Here is an 18,950-nt window from a genome sequence, read left to right on the forward strand (position 1 = left end):
TCTACAAGCGTTCATTGGCCTTCCTTAAATACCAAAATGACGGTCAAGTTCTGCTTATGTTGTCCAGTTTTGACCATTGAAATTATGGAAAGCACCATGAAGTTACAACAACAGAACAATTCGCCCAACTCTTTGATAGTGTTATGTACATTATCACTTAAATAAATAATTATAAAAAATGGTATAAATAATTAAAAAAAACAAAAACATTTAAGCGTATCCATTTTTTTATTAGTTCATTGTTACATGTAGATCATAATGAAACAAAATAGACCAGATATTTATTTAAAAGCGAGTTATTTCCCCTCTGATGTCTGAAAGCCCTAATCTGGATTACAATAAATACTTTGATGCACTCGCTTGAGTTATTACATAGTTCTCGAAATTGTGGTATCTCTCACAGTCACCACTGCCAGTAGACTTTGATTAAAATATATCAGAGAGAAAAATACAAAATTAAAGATGATCCACCGCCGACAAAACATACGCAATACGAGTTAATCACTTAAACACTAATTGGTATTTAATCGTGTATTTATATGTCTACTTGACACAAACATAATATAATATAATTTCTGTTGCTTTTGTTGCACGGGCAATCAGTACTTCATTCCATATATGATATAGATCCATGTATTGTTTTGGAAAGTAATTAATTATTTCTAATATTTTCATCTTGAAGTAAAATAAGAAGCTCGAACTGTTCAATGTTTGTAATGGTGTAAATTAAAGAAGTTTTGTAACTAAGGAGAAATACCCTTTCGACTTCTATTGTTATAGATAGAGAAAACTATACCATTTGTCAGCGGTGTAGAATCTTTAAACAACCTGTTTCCTGTTTTGCATCAAGAATCAAAAATGAAAATGAATTATTTTTGTTTTTAATTATAACAAACAGTTATTGTAACTATAAATATTGTCGCCAATGACAATTGTCCCCTATGGATAATTTGGTGTTGGATTATGCAGTAATAACACCTTATTTTTTCTCTAAGTAAATATTTCCCTGTCAAAGTCAAATTACTGAGTAAATTTGCGACCAGAATTGTGGTCCTATTCTTGCTGCGAATTGTGCTACAATGTAAATACCTTTTCGTTATGCAAAATGAGAAGATATTCGGTACAATTTGCAGTAAGAATAAGACTAAAATGCAGATGGAAAAACTCACTCAAATTTATTTTGGAAAAAAAATGTGTTTTAATAAATAAAAGGCTATAATCATAAATTGTGTTTGGCACAGAACAATGGGAATAAAATGAGTATATCTATTAATGAATATAACACAGACTACGACCATCCTCGATACTCCAGTGGTTACTATCACTGCCAATATACCACCCCTGGTCTATGCCATTACAAAGTCGAAGACATCTAAGCTGAGAAAAAAGTGACCAATCACAGGCCTAGATACACTTTCTTTGAAGATTACGAATGCGACGCAAAATTCCTAAGCCAATCATGTATCGTCATTAGCATTGTTTGAGTACTTATCAAATAACGAAATTACCTGTTTCAGCTGTAGTCGCACACATACCTGCCTTCAGTTACATAATGACATAGCCAAAGGGTTGATACATGTTCAACGTCCCCTGAAATTTCCCAGATGTGTTATGACTAGTTAACAAATATGTTATTAAACGAAATATGCAAGCACAAATATGTTTTTAAACAAAATTGTCAAGCATAAGACACCCAAAGACTGGATAACCTTCTGTTTGTATTGTCAAAAATATAGTTAAAATTCAGATACTGTAAAAACTCTTTATTTTCGCTAATATGTATTTCGCGCCTGAGTTATTTTCGATACACTGTGTAGCCGATTATTTTCGCGGACCAAAAAGTTTGCGATTTTATCTAAAAACGAGAAAATCATATGTAAGCGATTTAAAATTTTCACGAGATGGATTTAAGGTTAGATAGCATTCGACCTTTTTTAATATTTCGCGGATGAAATCTTCGCGATAATAGCAATGTGCCGCAAAATCGCGAAAATATAATCCCCGCGAAAAAAGCACGACTGAGTGATCTTATTAATTATACATTTGTGTACATATTACTGTATACTTTAATTCGCATAACAATTGAATTAACGTATGAGGTTCTTTGCAATATTACGATTAATTCTGTATCTAACGAAAATTAATGGTATACAGTAAAATGAATCCTCGATAATCTAGGGGTTACTATAACGGACGTTAAATCCTCCCTATACTTAAACTGGAGGCAGCTCAGGTGAAAAAAAAATCTGAACCAGTCATAGGCATGCAAATATTTTCCTTAAAAACTAAAGAGAGAGCGACGCCCAACTTCAAAGCCACACAGTCAACGACAGTGTACCGTTATGCGACTTTTTTGATGTACATCAAAGGACTAAATTACCTGCTGCCTCCACTTTTACTATGAGATAGTCTTGGGTGAATTTAAAAACAGTGATAGTAAGCGCTGGAGTATCGAGGATAAGTTTAATGTCGCATAGTGTTTTTTATCTATAATTCAAATCTTATCAGTCTTTGAAAACGTCATTTTTACGACAGGCTATAATACGTTAAACTAATATTTTAATAAAATTCGAAAATTTGGTTCGGCCCGCGGATTAAGCAAAATGAACACCTTTGCAAGTATCTCAGTAAATATAGAGTACTCTAAATGTGGAGATTTACGCGAGGGGGAACTATGCGCTCATTATGCGAAAGTCGTGAAAATAAGCACTAGCTAAAATATTCACGTTTACGGTAATACGGGGGTTTCGAGATCCCAAAACGACTTGGGTAAGTTCTATTTACCGTCGATTAGTCCCACCTTCCGGTGATTATGACGTCGTCATTTTACGTGATTTTTGATACGTCATAATCACCGGACTAATCGACGGTAAATGGTACTTTAACCGCGTCGTTTTGTGATCTTAAAACCCACGTATTTATATTTAATTTTTATACGATTTCTAAGAAGTTTGTTGCAATAAATATCTAACTATACTACATACACCGTAAAGTCGGTAATTTTTGTGGGACAAAAATTTCGCGATTTGGACCTAAAATTAGAAATTTTAATCGTAGTAAATCAAAATTTCGCGATCATGGTTATGAAAAAAGTCATCCCGCAAAAATAGCCCACTACGCGGTATATTTTTCCTAATTGATTGGTGTAAACAACTTTTTTATACACAAGTACTTTGGTATTTGATTTGATACAATACGACATTATGCTAAATTCCCGTCAGCACATGAGCGTGCGTTTTGGTTCGTTGTTGTTGAGATGTGACATCCGCTTATACCTTGTTTTACTGTCAGTTTGAAAAGGTAAAGACAAGTTGATTATACCACCGTTAGACTGTTTTACAGAACTATGGTCCAACATTACAGGCTGCGCATGTGCAGATGGCCTAGCCGCACGTGCAGAACATGCAGTCTGCGGCCTAGCAGGTGACGTTCTCACCGCTGCGTTGGCAGTGGAAGGTCTTTGCCTTCCCCGAAAAACACTAGCTGTAGGTTTAGCAGTTTGTGGTCTCGAGCTGACCATCAATTTTAACGGTTCCCTTACCGCTTGAGGTCTCTCACGAAATTTGATATTAGGGTTTTCGCGCTCGTTCCATGACACTGGTATCTCTCTACGTTCCAATCGCCGTGATATAGAATTAAGCTGCATACTCTTACCTTCGTTATATTTATTGTTATAAGCTGTCATGACGCGAGCTAGTGGCCACACACTTTTATATCCATGATGTTTTAACGGTTGATTCGGCGCCTCCAAGGAGCCAAATTGCGAATTTAGTTTTTCTGATAAATCAACTATATTTACACCTTTGTCGTCATCAGATTCTGGAGAATCTATCCCGGAATCGTATTTAGTATATTCGTCCTGAGTCGATTTTGGCATCCCTCGCCTCCTGGCTTCTTTAAAAGTCACTGCCGTTCTCGGTCTCCTCAACGGAGAGTACGGCCGAAAGTTTTGACCAGCATCCAATTCATCCCCTAATCCCAAATCTAAATCTATATGGGTGCACCTTAAACCATTAGGGTTTTGGCGTCCTGGCGTGTTCACCTTAGCGTTTGCTTTCAATATAGAACGTTTGCTTAGTTGTGGGTCTGTGTTTTGATGTCTTAAGATTCTATTCTCCAGTTGCTTTATTGTCTTAAAACGATCCGCGGACGTAGTGCGAAGTAAAGGGCGATGCGGATGGATTTTAGGTTTGTAGTTCTTACTTGATTGTACCCGATATGTCGGCTGTGGAGAGGATAAACTAGAACAATAGTCCATGATAGAACCGTATTCCATTCTATCCGTGTCCAAGTCCTCAATACCTGCCTCGTAATACGAGTGGTCGACCACTAGATTCTGCACATGTAATTGTTTGACGGAACTATCTTTGGCTTTCCTTTCAGTGCCTACTTTCACTTTCGCTTTCTCCATACTGATGTCGGATTCCTGATCGTCCTCCCTTCTACCAAAGTATGGACCTATAGAGCCATTGTTTTCTGTACACAAATGAAGTCTATGAGCTTTGGTTTTAATTATTTCCTTAATCACAGGATCAGAGGCGTAAACATTTAATTGTGTACTGACTGACCTTTGACCTTCATTAGGAACTTCCTCCTCCCAAAAACCGTCCCTTGGAGCCTCGGAAATAGATTCACATATATTCGAGGTTTGTGAGATGAGTGTATGGCTTTTAGCGGGAGTAACACGGTCTCTTGCGGAACTTTCTCTAGAAAAGACTCCTTCATCGTCAAAATTATCGAACACTTCCTCATTTTTTATATCATCACCGTCTACGAAATCTATACCGGAATCATCCCCGAAAACGTCAATAGATGATTCCGTTAATGCGGAACTAGGCCGCATGCGTAGCGAAGCAGACGAACTTTGTCTAATAAGCTGCGATTTCCGTATGCTCTGAGGTCTTGAGACCGGGAGTGGACTGTGCACCTGATCTTCTTCGCCTTCTTCCAGTATAGAGTCTAAATGTTTAACCGTCACTGAAATGACACTTCGAGCGTCATCGGTACCATCATCTTCGTTAACGTCATCTGAAGGTTTTGCGTCATTGTCAGCATTTGCTGGAAGCTTTGATTCATTTTCGATCTCTTCAACAGGTTTTAATTCACTCTGGTTTTCTGGTAGCGTTGAATCATTTTCCTCCGTTGGTTTAGAATCATCCTCACCCTCACACTTTATTTTACCGGTATCACCTTCCTCTTTTGTATCATCTACCGGCGTTTCTGATACGTCCTTACCCTCTTCAGAAGTGGGTTCTTGTTTATCGTCTTCCTCTTTAACCTCTTTCGAATCATCAACTTTTTCGTCAGATTTTTTATTGTCCTCGTCTTTTTCTTCCTGTTTGTTTCCTTTTTCCTTCGCTTCTAGTTGTTTTAAATATTGAGCCATTGCATCGTTCTGTTCTTCCTCCTCCTCCTTGTTGACATAACCCCATAACAGACTGTTTCGTTGTTTTGGAGAAGGCCTTTTAACTTCCGGTTCAGGTTTTTCCTCGCTTTTCTCTTCCTCTTTCTCTCCCTCCTTCTCGATTTTATCCTCTGTCTTATCACTTGCTTCCTCGTTTTCTTTCTTTTCCTCTGTATTTTCGGTACCTGTAGATTCCTCATTTTTTTCCTCTTCGTTCTCTTCCTCCTCGGCGATTTCAATACCCTTTTCGCGGATTTCATCCTCATCGGTCCATTCACCGACCAAAAACAGTTTAAAATCTTAAAGCAAAAGAAACATATTCAATAGATTTGAGGAATTAATCGCAACCTACAGAGTAGTATGCTTGACAATTAAACATCTTGAATGCATTGCAATATTCAGATTCTATTAAAACGGTGCTGACCTACACCTCTAACTGCCTCACTGTAAAGAATATAAGATTATATTTATCTCTTGTTGCGCACCTTTGTATATGCGTATTTCAAAAGAATTAAATATTCTATTTATCATTTTGTACCCATCTTTTTAACTGTCCCATTTCAAAGAGTTTAAGATTCTATTTATCCTGTACAGCACACCTCTTTAGCTGTCTCTCTCGAAACGTTTAAGATTCTATTTAGCATGTGATATCCGCCGTTGCAGCTACCTCACTCTATATATTCTATATACGACATGTATTATATGCTACCCATCTTTGTAGCTGGCTCACTGTAAAGAGTTTAAGGTTCTATTTCTCGTATTTTACCCAACGCTGTAACTGTCTCTCTTCGAACAGTTTACTATTCTATAAATTATATAACCCACACTACCAACTGATGTAGCTGTATCACAACAGATAAGTTTATAATTATATTTACCCTGCGCTACCCCACTGTTGTAGCTGTCTCTTTTCAAACAGTTTCATATTCTATTCCTCCCACACTACCCACCTTTGTAGCTGATCTTTCCGTCCCGATCCTTATCTGCAGCTTTTAGGAGATCGTCCAGCTCGTAATCAGTCAACATCTCCCCTAGGCCCATCATCAGCTGGTAGATATCCGATGTGGTAATGAAGCCATCTTCGTCATAGTCGATGAGGTTAAATGCTGACCTCATATCGTCCTCAAACTCGTCTCCCACCGTCCTCTTCCTCAACTCGACGACCGCCGTGTCAAATTCAACCTCGTCAATGTCGCCGAAAGCTAAAACACAATTAAAAATATATAATTATGTATATGTATAATTTAATTTGGCTTGTAACGAGTATTCCATTGGCTTAAACATTTACTTTATCAGTCTATAAAGAAGTACTGACGTTGTTTGAAACGCCCCTTCTGATTCGCATACATGTACGATAGCATAGCGTAGTGATTTCATATAAAGTTAGTTCTTCAATAAATTAGAATTTTGAAGAGATATAATGAGAAGGGATACATTGTCATAGATATATTACACGGAATGGAGATATAACACCAAAAATATAGGATACCATCATTTGGATATCACGGGTCTCTGTACAAAGATTAGCAGAGTTGTCGCCCTTCGTGTACTTACTTTCGATACAGGAGGTGCGGACCATGTCTAAGATCGCTTCATCTTTTGTGTCTAGTTCAAGCGTCTTCATGAGCGGGAATACGTTGTCAATGGTGATGTTGATCTTATCGTTGACCATGATTAGATCGAAGACGGATTTTAATGCTGTAACAGAAATAAAATGTAATGATGTTGTTATTCATCACAGCGGATATTTCATATCAATCGTAACGTCTCGGAAAAAATTCCGGTAATCCACGAAAATATATCCAAAATTTCTGGCAATCTCCGTAAAAATACCTTAATATATTTAAGAAGATTGCCAGAAACTTTTCCGAGATGGTTTTTTTTTCTTTTTTCATTTTTTTTCTTGACGATGCCTGGAATGCAATCTGCATCGACACATGATTAAGGAGCATACGTACACGAAGCCGTAAAAGTGTACGAGTTGTCTTCGAAATGAGAGTCGAAGATCGAAGTTCTACATGTGTGTCAACTTCGGCAAATTAATGCTGATTAAATACATATATATACGACTATGCAATAATATTGAAATTAAGTCGAAATGACTAGATCTCGCCATTATTTGTCATTAATTGACCATATATATGTGCGAGAATCTATATGTCCCTTCGTCGCGATTTAATTCAGTAAATGTACTATAATATAATGTACTATAATATAACAGAGGAAACCTAGATTTCTTTTCATCAGCTATTTTCTTAATTTACAAGCACATTTCAAAGTGATTTTAAGGCTGAGTTAAAGAGAAACTCGACAATGTGAGAAATCCATATCGTGTTCAAATGAAGCATGCAAATAAACTCTCTTTTTCATCCATGGCCATGTCATTCATGGCCTAGTTAGATTTATCTGTCGATATCAACAACGTTGGTCAATCAAGTGCGTTCCATGTTTGAAAGAGAAGGGTATGTTTGAGTTCCCGGGGTTTCTAGTTCACATCCAATGCATAATAAAGTCTGTCATGTCAAGCAATCCCTATCCCACCTCCCTAAAGAGTAGCGATGTATAATTCTATTTTTAGATTAGGTTCAAGGCTAATGATAAGGAGAAAAACCACAGTGCCAGGAGAAAACTACCAAACCGCAGTCAATATCCGGCGACCGCAACATATGGGTTTAATCTCGCTATTCAGGGGTGAGTGATCATGAGAAGTCGTGTGAAAGGAGTCAACATGGAATAGGGTTACATTGTCGTTTCATTAGTCTGTTATAGAATTAATTTCTTATAATAAATAATTAAGACGGCAAGTAAGAAAAATAAACAAAAGAAATCACTGATTAATATTAATTTCTTCCCTCCTCGAGTGATATTAAATCTGTACTGTTAGCTTTTAAATAAGACAATAATCATGCATTGTTAATTAGTTTTCTCGTTTTTGCCCAGTGGTTAATTAATTTCAATCAATGGTACCATTATATGTATACTGCTTGATTTGAAAACTCCGATTTTTATTGTTTATAACACTGTGATTTCAAAACTAATGAACAATCTAATGGGTAATTTATTTTTTCAAAACAAATATGAATTACTGGTGTTTTTGTTTTGATTTTAAAACACTTTTCCTTAGTTTGGACCTACATGTAGGATGGCTGATTTTTACTATTTATTTGTTTCTTTTTGTTCCCTCTACATAACAACATCTCGACACAACGAAAAAACGCCATTACTAATCGCAAAATAATGAAAACTTTAAGTCGCTAAACACATATAACAAAACGAAACCATTATGATAATTAGTGTTTTGTTGTCCACTACTTATAAAATTTTTATCCCCACAAAACGTTAATTGATTATATCTTAATTTTGTTTAATTTAACTACATAGCTTTACAGTTTTTAAATGTATATAATATTTGAGTGTCTCGTAAGTCAGATCTGGCAGGGCATTTTTACTCTAATTGGTAATTCATTTAGCATGGCTGTTTTACCCTACTTTAAAAATATGTGACACTCTAATAAAAAAAATATTGTATTGCACTAACCAGCATCTTGCAATGGAACAGTGTTAAATTCCTTGTCTACGTAGATGCAATTAATTGTTTACTTTAGTGTTTACATCTATCCTGTTTACCGTAACCAGTGACAGTAAACAAAACACATAACACGGAGAGTCAATAACGGGTACCTTTAGAAGCGGGCTATAGCTCAGCACGTAATACGCTAGATATACATTAGCCAGGTAGCTAGCCGAGACTACAATAGAATCTCAGAGAACGCACAGACCTTTAAATCACATGGTTAGGCTATTCAACATACAATTAACGTCGGTAATGCTATCTAGAAGGCTAATATGACAAATGTAATATTGAACACAAAGTGTAAATCTTTAAATTGGTTTTAAAGATTTTCAAATTAAGAATCGTACATTGGGTTTGAGCGTTGTGATCTTTAATATGATTAATATTTTATAATAATTTGTAGTCAACAAATTCAGTTAGAAATATACACACAATGTACTTAAACGGAAGTCAAATATGTTATAAATATCATAAACCGCGTCCGACAGACATTAACGAACTATTTCAATACTTATTGACAGCACAGGGAAGTGATTATCATACACTTACACATGCAGGTTAATCCTCAGTGAATAATTAAATAATCGATCTCTAAGAGACTAAGTAAATGAGCTACAGTGCGTTTTGCACTTGGAACCGAGGTTAACTGATCATTCATAGATTATTTTCTACATGATATTTAATGCCGAAGTTATGTTAAAAACACACAAGTCCCGAAATATTCCCTTTTTTCTAAGATTACCGAATAAATCGTGCATGTAATGATATTAAGTTAAAGTTAATTTCCAGTAAAGGATTTATAACTTCTCTTAACTAGAACCAAAATAAACGCATAATGCAAATGCACTTTCAAAATAATATAAACTAATTTTCTAAGGTATACAAATAGTGGCAATTATGAGATACTAAATTTTTCATATTTCATTATTCGTTATTAATACAATCAATGAATTAAAGGATCATATTTGCTATTCAACTATTCGACTTTACAAATTATTATCCGAAAGCAGATTATTTATTTTTGATTGATAATAAGCCTTGAAAGTTGAAATTATATACGATATGTAAACATCGACTATAAGTCGATGGGAATAAGGTTTTGAAATGAAGTGTAATATGACCCGGTACATAATGAATGTGGGATCGATATCTTTTTCTTATCGGTGATGATGTGATAGCTCATAGATTGAAATAACATAATAACATGGAATTATTATTTTTTTAAATTTGATTTCGGTATTTTAATTTACATTTACCGTCCTGTCAATCATTTAATTACAAATTACGATCTCTAATGTCCAGAGTTCCAGGGTATGCATCCCCGAAACCCCAGTGGTTACGTTCACTGTCTTTATATCAACTTATATAACAATATATCGACAGTGATAGTAGCCCCTGGATTATTCAGGATGAAGGGATTGAAAAATTACTCGACCATTTATGCTAATACAATATTTTATAACTACTCGACAACCTACAGTTACCAGAGATGGGGAGTTGAGACATTTCAAGCACCTCAACTACTTCGCCACTTAAGAGTATACATGTATGAATTACTCGACATCTGCTTCTACTGTTTTCCCGATTTTTGATTTAAAACTTTAAAGCGTCTAATTATATAACATTGTATATGAATACTTTGGTGGGTCCAAATTGATATAAACTTTAACTAATTATCCCTCCCTGTGCTAATTACCAGCGTTTGAGGGGTTTAACATTCCAGACACCTTAACTACTGGGCCACTGGGATTACGAGCTGTAAGGATTTCGGATTAGAATGTAGACAAGATTACAACATGGTCAATAGATTATGAACATGTATTACGTAAATTAAAGATTAAAAAATCAATCTTACTAATTGAAGTGTTGTACTATCAATAAGTGATACAATTAACAGTCTACTTAATCCTACATTATGTAATTATTCATTCATTTCGGGAGAGGGCTAATATAAGCATAGCCTGTTGCCCAATCCCAATTGTAATACTACAAAAAAAATACTCTGAAATGAAGAATTTAGAATATGTTATGTTCTGACTTGCCAATCTAGCTTATATATGAATACATAGTTACCGTTATAAAATTTTAATTAAATACAAAATTCAATTTACAGTTACATAGCCGGTAAGCGCTGGTATGCATTTAATTTAGTTTCTATTAATCTAACAAAAGAATTTCGTCATACAAGTTCAATCAATTTTAACAGGTTATTTTCATCAACGAATTTTCCCTGAATTTTGTGTAAATTCTGATGTCGTAGAATATTTGTATAATTTCCTTAGCTTTTTCGTAAGATATTGTATGTTACCCTATTTTTTCACCACACGTATTCGTCTATGTCACAAAAAGTAAACAAAGAAAAAAAAGCAAACAAACAAAGAAAAATCTAACAATCATATATCTAAACGAAGAGTGTGAGAGAGATAGAGTAAGTTTGTTTTCTTAATCTATACTGTGTATTGGATTTGTTAAATAGAAATACTTAAAATTCGTTTTGACAATGACTCGTACACGTGTATTACATGTACATCCCGTACATGTGTATGTGTATTACCCCGCCCCTCCCCTCACACTCCGCCCCTCTCCTCGCATCCCAAACAAGTGTATGTGTATTACTCCATGCCCCTGTTACCTCCCTGCCCCTCCCCTCACATCACATACAAGTATATGTATATACCTTCCCCCTTCTTTCCATCTCTCTGACATCCCAATTCATTACCCTAATTACTTGGGTTCATCATCCACAATCAAAGTCTACTTACATTTTATTAATCTAAACTTCAATATCGACGGTTGTCCCTGGCCCCCGAGGCACAGATCCATCCTTCGAAAAATCTTCATTTTATGAACACTTTTTGATAACGTCACATATCAGAGTTTTATAAAGTGTGAATTTCACAATAAAAAAACTTCATATTCCAATAGAAAACATTCACATCATTATAAAACAAAATCAAGGATATAGAAAACATTCACATCATTATAAAACCAAATCTAGGATATTTCCTGTAAACTAATGTCCGGAGAACTATCACAACGATAAGACTACACACGTAAGACTGGTATCTAATCTATAAAACGATATACTTTATTTCCGGAGCTTTAACACCTATGCGTACAGTAGCGACGTTTACGTAACATTGCGCATTCTAACATAACTAACTGGATTTCTTGGAGCTAGACTAACCTGAATTAAAACGGACACTTTATCTCCATTTGTTAAGAATATTCCCCAGGGATTAGCTCGGTAATCCCACATTAAGGTTACTAGCGTTATAACGCATTATCCCTATTACAGTTATTTAAAATTCCGTTGTTTTGTAAGTTTATCTAATCGCCAGATAAGCATTTAAAAACAAAACAAATAAAAGGAAGAAGAAAAAAACCCAAAAACAATAACAGAAATGTTGTAAGTACATGTACATAGAACATGTTGACACTGAGAATTTGTTAACACTTGAAGAATGATAGTGATTAATAAGCCTTTAATATTTAGCATTATATTAACAGTATAGCTTTGCCATCTTGCGATTCAAATGAAAAAAGAAATGCAAAAACTTTACTTTTAGCGATTTTGAGATTTTGCGATATAATATGGAATTCCATATAACTCTATACGAATAGATTCTTACGAACATATCATTATATTTCCATTGCTATCTATATACATCGTTTGGAAGTATTATTTGTGTTCTGTGTTTCTTGAAAAAGGCACTTTACGGATTGCCAGTCGTGCAGGCTTATTACATGTAAACACACGATAGACTCTATTGCGTGTGTGATAAGATTGATCTGGCTATCAATGTCCACGTATGTTTATTTATCTGTGTCGTAATGTTACCTGTAACCATTGTTGATATCGATAGAATTGCCAAGGGACACGCCCAAACCACTAAACCTACAAAATACACCCAACCCACTTAGCATCCAGCTATACAATTTCCAAATAATAAAACCGGACATGGAAGAATGATCACTATATCTTGTTAACGTGACTAAATGATAAAACACATTCAATTTTATTTATTTTTAATTAACTTTTTTTTTACATCAATTGCGAAACCTGATATCAGTGTATTGATTTCAAAGCATGAAGGATATTTGAAAGAGATCGCAAACACGAACCATCCTTAATTATAATTTAGTCCTTAAATTAAGATCCCTCGTAGGAAAGTAATACAGAAGTTAAGGAAAAAATCCTTGTTAGGGAGCCTTTCGTAAAACCTCTCATGTTTTTCCTGAATAATTCAAAGTTAAAGAATTCGTTTAATATAAGATATAAGGAAAAAACGGGTACAAGAATATAAGACTCTTTCATATGTGGATATGAAGGATATGGATATTCTACCCGAGGGTCACAAAATGTAGTAAAACCCGAGGCTTGCTGTTATGGCAACATTTTGTGATCCCGAGGGTAGAATATCCCTATCCTTCATATCCACTTATGAAAGAGTATTTTTCTTTCATACCTCGACGTTTTATTGCAATTTTACAACTATAATATCCCGCCATTTTGAAATAAATTCGAAGAAATCCACGACTGAAAGTCAATTTTTCATACATGAAAAATTACGTGATATTTTCAACAAAAATTCCGTTGTTTGCATCTTTTATAGTAAAACCAGTCAAGTTTGTGAAAAAAAAATGTTAAAATTTTACCGAGGAAATAGAAATTTTGTTGACGCCGTGACGTCACGAGGCTTTATTGATGGGTAGCCATGCAATACAGCCTCAGGCGGCATGAGTATATTGCCCTAGACCAGCCAGTATTACACCCATGGTTATGACAGAAAAAAAACATTCATTGTAACACATATACTATATAAATTATATAATTTGCTGGATAAATGATAATATGGAGAAGCGTATGTTTGGTTTGATTATTTAACATCCTATTGATAATTGGGCCATTTAAGGATACACCAGGTTTATCGGTGGAAAATCACCGACCAGCGGTCAGTACATGGCAACGGCACCTCAACTCCCGAACCAGAGTGAAGGGTTGCGAGATAACCACTCGGCCACTGTGGTCCTCCATACAATCATTGATTTATAATTAATCATTAATTATAAATAATTAATTTTTCTTTGTTTCTGGCTTTCTGATTGGCCTATTCATTTTTTTCATTCCGCGATGGAAAAAAAAACCGAGAATGGCACGGAAACCCGACGTTATCGTGACGTCACAATAGAAACATTGACGTTGCGTATTGATTTGGAAAAAAAAAATAATCCCTTGGAAAAAATCAATGGAATCGTACGAGTAGCCTGGAAAATTAATTATAAGATTTGAAGTCACAATTTTTTTCAATTTCATCGGGTTATGAAATAAATTTTGTTTGCAAACTTTTGTGAGAATAAAAAAAATCAAACAAAATTTCTTTCATACCCCGATGAAATTAAAAAACAGTGACCTCAATGTTAAATTAATTATTTTTCTCTTTGTTTCTGGCTTTCTGATTGGCCTATTCATTTTTTTTTCATTCCACGATGAAAAAACAAATCCGAGAAATGCGCAGAATCCCGACGTTATCGTGACGTCACAATAGAAACATTTTGTTTCTTTTGTGGATTCACACAGTTTGCAAACAAAATTTCTTTCATACCCCGATGAAATTAAAAAAAAAGTGACTGCAATGCTTAATCAAAAGGCAAATGATATATGAAACGAATGTCATAAGGGATTATGATAAAACCAAAATGTCCCCAAATGATACGTTAATGCTAATTTATAAAACTGCTAAAATATTGTTTTAATCGTTAAGTATTTGGCTATCCTTTAAATTCACAAATGGTGGGAATGCTTCAGTGAGATAGTACTATAAAAGAGGTAAGAGTTCCACACAATTATAAAGAAACACAACACGAATATACCGCAGCCTCCCAAACCAAAATATGCAGACATTTACACTTGCAACACATAGCACACATGAGAGGCCGTTCTTAAAAGATTCCGAATGTTACTGGAACGGTATCTAATTACATAATGCACTAATTGAAATCCACACCACCTATCCTAATATTGAAAGGGCTACACAATTATTTTTACCAGTCGTGGACTGGTAGACCAGGATTTTTCTGATTCAATTTTCAGCGAGTGAGCTGATAATCTCATCCTAGTAAGAGGCATTCTACTATTCTTTGAAATATATTTACTTGAATAAAACTTTAATGATATTGCATCAACTATTGGTTGCACATGCATTATGAATGGGATTGGAATGAGTGAAATGTGTCGAGCGAACAAAATGAAAAGACATATTAAAAGATAGATAAGTGGCAAATATACTTAAATGTAAATAAATAATACTCACTTTCACTGAGGAAATTTCGGAACGCCTCTTTCTTTTCCTCGGCCGACGGTTCTACGACCTTCTCCCTTTCCTCCTGAAGAAAGTATCGAAATGACATCGTTACACATAAAATACCAACACACTTAGGAAGCTCAGATTTTAAAGTAATTATTACAAATTAAAAAAAAAAACGTTCATAGCTGTATGAAGCCATTGTTCTAGGTGAATCGTGGGAAACGTTCAGCACTAAAAGACGAAATGTGGTACCATTTTCATTGCTACATATATTAAGGCAAAAACACAATACTTTTTCTCCAGCGGTTTACAGCACATTTGACGACAACACAACAGTAATTCCAGATGGCAATAAGATATGTCAGTTTCCATAGATTCCATATGCAGTCTTAACGTGTACTTTGCACTGCCATGAAATCAATTGTTTATATTGCAATAGAACACCAATGCCTCGATTATCCGCCGAAAAATAGTTAATAAAACTGTAATCGCCGAGAGTCGACCGAGGAAACTTTATGGATAATTCCCAAGGGTTCGTGTTTGGTACTAACGCACCGATCACAAACCGGATATTGTAATTAAAGAACCATCATACATCATACAAAATGGTTCCTTCCCTACGCGTTCAAACAGCCATTACACAACCAATAACCTGCAGGGCTAATTGATGTTTTGATGAACGACTGTTCTGTGAAACACGAATTTAGAAATCGGTTCCTGTTGTTACATAATTTAAATCCGGTATATCAGTAGAGCTGCTAAGGTCAGTAGTTTAAGTCAGACGTCATTTCATTGTCAGGCTTTTACAAATGTCTGTGACAACAGTAGAATGTCCAATTGGATTTTCCGTCAACACAAAAGCACATAAAACGCAGGTCGGGATGACTCTAAATGTTGATTGTCAAGCTACGAGCACTTCGATGTTCTCAAATGGTGAACATGTACAGATATATCGATCGTGGGACCTAGACTTATTTTACTGTACATTTCTCTCTCTAGGCGTTAAAGTCTGTAAAACTATCTATATAAGTAGACCAAAATAGTAACAGTCGATTGTAGTATAAAAATAGCCACTTTTCATTCGCTTAAATCATACAAATAAGTCCTTTTTTCCTCACAATGTACAAAGATGTATTTCGCAAGCGAAGCAAAATAATGACTAATTTGATACTTTTTTTACATATATGCTAGGTAAGAAACTAGTGCTTGAAATACTGACAAATGATGTCAACACAAATACACAAAAAATATATGTGTGTGTTAAACAGTCGACTTTGTGTATCAGTACTTGAATTATTGACAAATTTCTTCACAGTGTTTGCGCAACCCCTTTGGTTGATCCCGAAGGATTTCTACCTGTCGAGAATTGATTAATCACTTGGTTTTAAGGCCCGGTAAAATATTGAAAGAATACAGATATATCCCACCGTCGGATAGCCTGACTTACACCAGCCTGACAACTTACAATAACAATATTCAACACCCTCTCATTTGTCTTCACATTCTTACAGAAACGGAATTTACCTTTTTAGCTTCAAAGTGACAAATTTAATCGATTCAACCTTAGAATAAATATAAAGCCTACTTCTCTATATTGAACCTTCTATGAGATTCCCTTTACCAAAGAAAATAAACAACCGAATAAATTTATTATATTTTAGGTAAATGAGTGAACATATATAAACTCGATACCGGGATTTATGTTGATTGTATCAAAATATTCTAATAAAAAAACTTTTGACAATCGACAAGATATCAGTGTGACGTCAGAACAATCAAATATTTGATACATTAATTCCCAATATAGTTTTCAATATGCTATTGATAAGTGTTATATAATGTCCACAGCTATACGTTACAGGATATTTTGTGATTATTTGATATCAATCAAAATCGTCATTGCCTCATTCAATCGAGATAATTAATAATATAAACTTTTATTTGGAATCAAGATAAGGTATATGAATAAGGTATTTTTTTTTAGAAATTATAATATAAAAGATTGTGACTTGAGTAAAAAGACTGTCCCCGAATGGCTTAAAATTACAAGGTAAGACACTTTAACCACTGAGCCACGCACTCACCATGCAACGCACGCATTAACCTTGCTTAATCATTAATTAATTACAGTATAATTTATTAATTGGATAAATAACTTAAGTGAATTTATGAGAACCTAGTAGGTATATAATTTAGGAAATGGAACCAGACCGGCACAAAGTGCACGCATACTTGAAAAAAATGTTAATGATCAGATAAGTTATGAAATGTATGGAATAGGACAATGATCAAGCGAAATTAATATCATAAAGATATATATACTCAGTAAAAAGGTGATTCAAAATCCTGTCAATATCTAAGCACAGACATTAAATAGATTCTTTTATGTCGTCACGCTCGATTGAACACTATATTAAAGAAGGCGTCAATATTGGATTGAAATTAATAGAAGTTAAGTCCAGTGGACCGTGACGATGAACCCGACTTTGAGTAAGAGAAACTTGGTCGATTTATTTTGTAAATTCGCGTCTGTAATCTATATAAGCACTTGAATTAGTTAGAGAAAATGGAGGGTTTATAGTATAAGATGTAAGTTATGACATTCTTAATTTTTATATCGGGAAGTTAAATTGGCATGGTTAATGTATTATTTTAAAAGGGTCTATATTTCATTAGAGTGACTGGATACAGTTAATATATTATCAGGCTTAGCTTTATGAAGTAGGATCACACGTTTCTTCTTTCATTAGATATATATAAGAGCATTGCTATCTCATCTCATTTTTATAACACAAAACCCTAAGTCATCTGCTATAATGTGCTATTTCATAATCCCATAGATACTGAGAATGTTATGCCCAAATGTAGCAATGGTTTTGGTTGTTGTCATGAATGACGTTATGTGGGTATATTTCCATTAATGTAAGAGTCTTTGTTGAATAACAAACTTCCACAAGATGACGATCACCAATTATTCCAATAGAAAATAAGTTCTGAGCAAATAACAATCTTGTTAAAGACACTGTAGATGGCTGATATTGGAATTCTTCAATACATTTCTCCACGTAAAATATATTATATCCTTATATACTATAATATTATAACACACAAGGTAATGATATCCCGTTAACTCGTAACATTTGTCTTCAAAGAGAAAGGTCGTGATGAAGTAACTTTCCACTATCACGTCTTTGTGTACTTCACATGTAAAAAACAGCGATTTGTCTCTCATGAACTACGAAGTGTTGTGTTTGCCTTACGAAACTGTCTAAAAGCACATCATCTTTTCCCCCAGCATCCTAACAAGTTCATTAAGTGTCAACAAACTTTACACTCAGAAGAGTAAAAGACAATATCCCAGAGAAAAAGACAATTATTTCTTGCGCTGCTTCAAACAATTGTTCGGCTTCATCGAAATATTTAAGTTCAACAACGTTTTGACGAAAATTTTCCATGCCTAATGCTAGCTGACGGTCCACACCAATTGAGAAAAAAACTGTTCCCTTTGTAATACATCGGCGTATCATCCCGCTAAAAATTTAAAAGAACCATCAAGAGTTAACCGGTCCTTTTTGGCATCCTTACATCCTGGTAATTGGCTCCCTCTTTTTTCGATATTTAGAAGAGCCAATCGGTCCTTTTTGAGATCCTTACGCCCCGGTAT

General features: G+C 34.7%; 1 protein-coding gene across 1 annotated transcript in view; it reads right to left on the reverse strand.

Moving 5' to 3' along the window:
- Positions 1–209: 209 nt before the first annotated feature.
- LOC138308497 (uncharacterized) overlaps positions 210–18,950 on the reverse strand; it is a 31,243-nt gene continuing 12,502 nt past the window's right edge. Inside the window, exons 2-5 of the mRNA XM_069249505.1 lie at positions 15,293–15,365; positions 6,959–7,102; positions 6,355–6,606; positions 210–5,703 (exon numbers count right to left, since the gene is read on the reverse strand). Of these exons, the coding sequence (XP_069105606.1) occupies positions 3,218–5,703; positions 6,355–6,606; positions 6,959–7,102; positions 15,293–15,365 (2,955 nt within the window). The 3' untranslated portion in view covers positions 210–3,217. The remainder of the gene's footprint in view (positions 5,704–6,354; positions 6,607–6,958; positions 7,103–15,292; positions 15,366–18,950) is intronic.

The sequence above is a fragment of the Argopecten irradians genome, chromosome 15 (genome assembly GCF_041381155.1).
Source record: "Argopecten irradians isolate NY chromosome 15, Ai_NY, whole genome shotgun sequence".
Lineage (NCBI taxonomy): Eukaryota > Metazoa > Mollusca > Bivalvia > Pectinida > Pectinidae > Argopecten > Argopecten irradians.